At 39.7% G+C, this 7,873-nt stretch overlaps 1 protein-coding gene across 1 annotated transcript; it reads left to right on the top strand.

The window, feature by feature from the left end:
- Positions 1-1,116: 1,116 nt before the first annotated feature.
- On the top strand, positions 1,117-7,146 carry LOC121521695 (zinc finger protein 665-like). The gene is made up of 2 exons (XM_041805837.1): positions 1,117-1,248; positions 4,701-7,146. The coding sequence occupies exon 2, from the start codon at positions 4,701-4,703 to the stop codon at positions 6,957-6,959; it is 2,259 nt and encodes a 752-aa protein (XP_041661771.1). The 5' UTR covers positions 1,117-1,248; the 3' UTR covers positions 6,960-7,146.
- The last annotated feature ends 727 nt before the right edge of the window (positions 7,147-7,873 follow it).

Raw genomic sequence — 7,873 nt, 5'->3', positions numbered from 1 at the left:
CTGCTCTGGTGGACACTAGTGTTTAGTCGAGCTTAAATATAGTCCTGGACGTTTTCGACACATCCCAAAGTCAAAGAAGGAAAAGAAAACTACAACATTACTCTTCAAAACTACAGCGTTAGCACAGCCACACATGCTAGCTGAGCTTCCCCTTAGAAAAAAAAACTTATTTAGCATTGGGAATTTCTATTTAAAATTAGGGGCAAAAAAAGCAAAGCGGAGGTGACGTAATTACGTTTGCGGCGCCGTTTGTTCCAGCAATGGAAATTTACGCTCGTTTAAGTGATCCGGATCATTTAGCCAGAGGTTTTGAAAGGGAGAGAGAAAGCCAGACATTTCTAAGGGTCCATAAATAACAGGGGCCTTGAGACACAAAAAAAATCCCACTAAATTAATGAAAACTTAAAACCATATGAGAAAAAAATCATAGTATTTATTCTCTTAATTGAGAAAAAAGTAAAATTCAGGCATCGTTGGCAAAAATATAGAATATACGAATAGAATAATAGAGTGAGGTTAACACGAGTTTTCAGTCTGCTGTCTCCTTTGCCCAGAATCATTTCCAGAAAAACCTGCAACCTCATGATCTGCAGATGCTTTGAAGTAATTATTTATTTTTTTAAAGATATATTTTGGGGACTTTTCATGCTTTTATTTAGAAAGGAGGTCAGCGGAGTCAAAAACAGGGACAAGAGAGTAGGGGAGAGACATGCAGGAAAGGAGCTCCAGGTAAGAATTGAGCTCCAGCTTCCCGTGTACAGGGCGTGTCCTTACCGCTAAGACGCCAGCGCCCCTGAATGATTTAATTTAAATCTAGTTGACCATAACAGATTCTAAAGCTTTCACTTGTATGTCTTCTTTCAATAATGTCTGACATTTTATTTGTATGTTAGTTCATTGTTTGTCTTATTATACTGATTTATATAATTCCCAGAATATTAACGCTGATTTGCATCATGTTTGATATAAACTGATACAGGAGAAGAAGTCGGTGTCCCAGCAGTTTGTTACAAAAAAAAAAAAAAAAAAGATTTATGCTGAGGGGGGAGTGATTCGACTCCCATCGTCAAATAAAAGAATCGGTTCTTTGAATTAGCTCGTTCACTAACGACACATTGCAGGTCTTCATCGAACCCTGTAGCAGTTAGCATGTCCGTCTAACAAGATCTGACGACAAAGAGGAGCTCCACCGCCGGATAGAACTACTGAGTGTGATTCTAATCCCAGAGATAACGCCGCACAGAGCAGGTGGGTTTATTTACACTCAAGGAAACGTGTTTCCTGTTCATGTTTCAGGGAGGGCCTTTAGCATTAGCTTTAGCCTTTAGCTAACGTTCATAGACGGACACAGCAGCGTTAGCCGCAGCTAGCTCACCAGAAAATCATTGAGTTTACTGGACTTATAAAATTTAGCGGCTGTTCTCTAATGAGGATAATGTTTCTGATGAAGTCCCCCATAATCAGGGAACATGTAGAGCTTAAAGGACACGGAGTCATATGAACCCAGAATCTATCTATCCCTGTTATCTATAATGCAGCAGGACACAAGGAGACAGGTCTGACAACAGAATAGGCTGGCCCCTGAAAATCCCAGAGAATGGGCCCTCCACAATTGTGATTTAGCACCAGCAGTAACCCATTCTGACACTTTTAACCCCTTTTTTATACGTTTTGCCCCTTTGACCCAGTGTTTGCAAGATTTGAACCCCTTTTGAACCACTTTGCTTGCGTGTTTATCCCCTTTGTCCCACTTTTATCAATGTTTGCCACTTTGTACCCTTTTCATTACATTCTTTTTCAACAATTCTTACAACTTTAAACCATTTTTTTCACTTTTAACCCATTTTTGATGCTTTTGCCCTATTAACCCATTCAAACCACTTTTCCTTTAATCCCCTCTGCCCCTTTTTTAAAAATCAATTTTTGCCACTTTTCTTATATATATATATTTTTTTTGCCACTTTTCATCCATTTTCATGACTTTTTTGCACTATTTTCTGTCATTTGTAACCAATTTTTGATACTTTTTGCCCCGTTTTGCACTTTAACTGGGAGAACGTCACCTGTCTGACTTCCCAGTTCTCCCAGCATCCTCCAACCCCAGACTCACCCATCTGACTGTAAACATAGAAGATGGTTGGTCACTCCACAGAACACGTTTTCACTGCTCCACAGTCCAGTGTTGGTGTGTTGGTGCAGCTGCTGCCATGGTAACCCACTCATGAAGCTCCTGCTGTAGTTTTAGTGTTTACATTAACGCCAGTGAAGATCAGAACTCTTCATCTTTAGTCTTCCTCTTTGTGCCTGAGTTGCTGTAGTTCCTAAACTCTTCCACTTTCTAATAATATCACTGACTGCTGACTGGAATACCCACCGTCTAGGATCACAGATGTCTGTGAATGGAGACTGCATGGATAAGCGATGATTTTACACACCTGTGGCAACAGGTGTGATTAAAACACCTGAATTCAGTGAGTTACAGGTGTGGCCAAATACTTCTCTCCATACATTGTATGACAAAGCTTTTTGATGTGATGTGATGACTAAAACTGACAAAAACTAAGTTTAGTTTTTGTCTATATTACTAAAACTAGACTAAAATGTAATTTAGTTTTCGTTGGACAATCAAAATCTGTGATATTTCTCCACTGTGGGTAAATCTGTCAAAAAACAATGTATCTGTATCTATTCTGCCTCTCAGCTGTAGAAAGCAGGGACCCCAGGTTAGACAGAGGGCAGAGAACACACTACCATGATCTGATACCAGATTTAGGCAAGAAAACAAATGCTTGGACTAAAAGTAAAGACTAAAATCTGAGGACTTTTCATAGACTGAAACTAGACTACATTGTTTTGAGTTTTCGTCGACTAAAACTAGACTAAAATTAAAGACTAAAATCTGAGGACTTTTTATGGACTAAAAGTAGAAAGGATGGAAGTAGCTAAAATGTGACTAAAACTAAAACGCATTTCATTGTAAGACTAAAATGAAAATTTAAAAAAGCTGCCAAAATGAACACTGTGCCAAAGACTACAGCCTAAACCCAGCGCCAGGATAAAATAACACTGACATGAAGTGGGGAAATTATCAATAACAGAAAAAATGAGATGGTGGACGGCGGAAATTCATTAATTCACCCATTCATTCATTTTTGTTTTTACTAATCATGGAAAAGTTCTGGTCTGTCACTCAAAACACAGGTGTTAGACAGCCGGTCTGCAAAGAGACAAATATTACAATATTATAAAAAGATACAGAGTAATGTCAAAGACTACACTGACCCTCGACAGTAAAATAAGACGACAAAACAACGTACTAGTTATCATTGTCCTAATGTCTAATGCAGTAATACTCAACATGTGGCTCTTTTGTGTTTATTTGAGGCTCTTTTAATTTTATTTTAAATATTATTCCCCTAGAAAACATTAAAAAAGGGAAACTTTTTTGCCCCTTTTTAACATTTTTCCACTTTTTATCCATTTAGGGTCCATTTTGTCGTTACATACCACTTTTTTCCTACTTTTTTTCCCATTTTCTGCCACTTTTTTCCAATTTTTGCCCTTTGTCACCCTTTTTTTGCCACTTTTCCCCTATTTCGGCAGTCTTATGCCATTAAATACCACTTGTTTCCTTTTTTCCACATTTTTGCCTTTCCCTTTTGCCATTTTTTCCCCATTTTTGCCCCTTTTCATCATTTTTCCCCACTTTTCACCCAGTTAAGCTGTCTTTTGCCATTAAATACTGTTAGTTTTCTAATTTTTTGCCCATTTTCCACTTCTTTGAGCTACTTTTTCCAATTTTTGCCCTTTTCACCATTTTTTGCCCATTTAAGCATCATTTTGCCTTTAAATACCACTTGTTCCCTATTTTCAGCCCATTTTTCCAGTCTTGACTGCTTTTTGCCCATTTTAGTTAATTTTCACACTTTTTTTTGCCACTTTTGGACCATTTTTTGCCACCTATAACTCTTTTTTTAAACTTCTCACCCATTTTTTTTGCTACTCACTGACTCCTTTTTCCACTTTTTCTCTCCATTTTTGCCCATTTTCACCCATTTTTGTTGCTTTTTGACCATTTTTGCCACCTTTTACTTGTTGTTATTGCTACCTCAAGCCGTTTTTGCCACTAACTTATTTGTTTGTCCAGCTAATATGTAAAGCTGATAAGAGCAGATATACTATTTTGCCAAAATATTTTTGTTGTACATGTTGGCAGAAAATTTCATATCTGCTGATACCAATATGACACCGGTACTACTGCCCATCCTTATTCTCTGCTTTTCCATCAGACATCAGTGCTGCTAACTCTGGCTCTCCTCCTGACACAGTCTGTTCAGTTTCATGTGCGTGTCAGACGCACCCAGGCTACAGTGTTGATAGTCCATTATTACTAAAGTGACATGTGGGCAAATACTCATCTTGTAGGCGTGGCATTGAGTGTGACAGAATGTTGAGTGCAAACAGACATAGAGAAAAGGACACACCAGCAGTAGAGCAACAGTTATGTACGTTTAAATTAACCAGCCACCAGCAGAACAACCTGCTGATACTTTTAATCAATCAATTCCCAAATATTAGTCCAAACCCTAATCAGATGCAGACTTGGTTACATAAATCATTCAAAAAAAGATATAAACATGCTTAAAATGGATTGACAGTTTGAAATAAAATGTTTATTTTTTGTGTACGCTCTCCTGCAGATGCCCAGCAGCTGCTGGTCAGCAACAAAGACCCTCTCCAAGAGCAGCAGGAGTAGAGCTCCAGCCTGGACTAGGAGGACACTGGTCCCCCACACATTAAAGAGGAACTGTGGAGCAGCTTCTAACAAGACCATGTTTTCCTTCAGTTCAGTTTCTTTGAAGAGTGAAGATGATGAAGAGTTCTCACAGGGTCATGAAACACAAAGTGAACAGAAGGAAACAGGTGCTGATGAAGAGGGCTGTGGGGGAGCAGAACCAGCCAGGAACTCAGATCCAGAGACACATTTCCAACCAGACACTGAGGACAAGACTGAAGAGTCTTCTGGAGCTGAGACTGATGACAGTAATGACTGGACGGAGACCAGACGACATCAGTCAGTTTTAGATTCTTTGAGAAGTAACGGCTTCTCCCAGAGTGCAGCAACATATGACTTCAAGAGGAATCAAGATTTATGCTCTGACCTTGACCAAACCCTTTACCATAAACTTCCAAAGATTTGCAGAAAGATTCACGTAGAAGAGAAAGACAGTGAAAGTTCAGGCCAACAAATGATAGTCCTAAAGGAGGTTCATACAAGGTTAAAGCAGGAAGACTCAGATCCTCCACTTATTAAGGAAGAACAGGAGGAAGTTTGGATAAGCCGGACTGATAACACCAATTTCCTTTTCAGTTCTTTCTCTGTGAAGAATGAACATGATGAAGAAAAACATTTACAACCAGAGACTGAGGTCAAGACCGAAGACTCTGCTGAAACTGATGACAGTGTTGACAGCGATTTCTGGAAAGAGACCAGAGAGCGCAGACCAAATTCAACCGTTATGGAAAATATTCATGATAATAGGCCAAAGCCTGAGATAAAGGCATACTGCTGCTCTGAGTGTGGCAAAACATTTACAACTAAACAGAATCTGACCATACATTTTAGGGTTCACACAGGAGAGAAACCCTTCAGCTGCTCAGAGTGTGGAAAAAGTTTCAACCAAAAGTGTTATTTGAAACTTCACTTGGCACATCACAGAGGGGAGAAACCCTTCAGCTGCTCTGTTTGTGGCCGAGGATTCTCTTGGTGTTACCAGTTAAAAAAACACAAGTGTGGTGAAGGACAGGTTTCGGAGCCTCATCAGAAACAAACAGAGGGAAAAAAAGAGCAAGTGGAAACAGGAGCTAGTAGAGAGAACTGTGGGGGAGTCAGGGACCAAGACCCAGGGAGACGTTTACAACCAGAGTCTGAGGGGAGGACTGAAGACCACTCTGAGACTAAAAGTGAAAACAGTGATGATTTGAGCAAGACTAGAAAACATCAGTTTGGTTTAAATTCTGTGGGAAATGTTAATTACAAAAGACCAAAGACCTACAAGAAACCACACAGATGCTCTGAGTGTGGCAAAGCATTCAGACTAAAAACTGATTTGAATAGACATACAAGAATTCACACAGGAGTGAAACCATTTAACTGCACTGTGTGCAGTAAAAGATTCTACCTTAAAGGGCATCTGAGGTCACACATGCTAGTTCACACAGGAGAGAAACCCTATGGCTGCTCTGTCTGTGGCAAGAGATATAACCACAAATCAAGTCTGAGGCTTCATATGGTCCATCACAGAGGGGAGAGACCATTCAGCTGCTCTGTGTGCAATAAAAGATTCAACCAAAAAGGGCATCTGAACTCACACATGCTGGTTCACACAGAAGAAAAACCCTTTAGCTGCTCAGTGTGCAGTAAAAGATTTAATTATAAGTCTGGTCTTAAGGCTCACATGGCACACCACAGTACAGAGAAACCGTTTAGCTGCACTTTATGCAGCAAAACATTTTTTCAAAAAGGTCACCTCACCTCACATATGTATGTTCACACAGGAGAGAAACCATTTAGTTGCTCTTTTTGTAGTAGAAGATTTAACCATAAAGGAAATCTGACCTCACATATGGCAGTTCACACAGGAGAGAAACCCTTCTGCTGCTCTTTCTGCAATAAAAGATTCTCCAATAGTTCTTATCGGTCTCTTCATATGGCTCATCACAGAGGGGAGAAGCCCTTCAACTGCGGTAAATGTGACCAAAGTTTTGCTTGGCGCTATCAGTTAAGAAAACACAAATGTCGGGCTTCAGATCTTTATAAAGCTCCAACTAAAGTGAAACAGGAAGCAGAAACAGAAGCAAATGGAGAGGACTGTGGAGGACCAGACACAATCAAGAACACAGATCCAGAGAGATATTTAAAACCAAAGACTGACCTCAAGATTGAAGATTTTTCTTAACCTGAGACTGATGACAGTGATGACAATTGGAAGGAGACAAGCTATCAAGAGTTGGATTCAATCTTTAAAGAGATACCTCAACATTTTGGCAAATTCGCCCATTGCCATAATTCCTATAGTCTTAGTATTAGGTTAGTTTCCGTTAGTTATTGGTGCAAGCTGTTTTTAGATCTGGGGGGACTAATATACCAGCTGCACAGCTAATGCTATGTATGCAGATGGTATTTTTTTTGTTTTCCCTCATCAAACTCATCAAATACACAATCCAACAACTCCAAAACACTCTCGTGGACAAGTTGTGACCTGTACATTCACCATGCTATGATATATTAACATGTAATTGTGTAACATTATGACACATGAAGCAAATACTCTAAACTATTTCTTGAGTAAACCACTGGGCGGAGTGACACAGTGCAGCAGCCGTGTCTGGAGTGTAGTTCCGGCTTTGTATTTAACTTTAAAACATCTCCGTCTCGTAATGTTCCATGATTATTTCATAGCCTGGTGAATGTACAGGTCACAACTTGTCCACGAGAGCGTTCATTCTGGATGCATGTTGGTCAGCTGCAGCTCAGGCTGTCATTGCTTTTATGGCGTCTCCGGCAGCCATGTGTTTATGCACAAGTTTTACCCTCAATAAATTTCTCTCCAAGTGACTTGATTCATTGTATAACCAAGATAGGAAAAATGTAGAATTAAAGCATTCTGTGTAAATGAGGTGAGTTTCTCCACATAAATGCCAGTCCAGGCTGATTGTTAGAAACCAGAATTATAATCATGCTGTGTTTTTCTTGCCTGTAACATATTCTACCTATGTGGACATCCATATCCGAGGGACTCTGAGAGTGCTGGGACATGCAAGACGTGGCACTGAACATGTACATTGAAATGAAAGTCCTGCAGCCATTATG

The sequence above is a fragment of the Cheilinus undulatus genome, linkage group 14 (assembly GCF_018320785.1).
Source record: "Cheilinus undulatus linkage group 14, ASM1832078v1, whole genome shotgun sequence".
NCBI lineage: Eukaryota > Metazoa > Chordata > Actinopteri > Labriformes > Labridae > Cheilinus > Cheilinus undulatus.
This window is presented reverse-complemented; position numbering and strand designations above follow the sequence as displayed.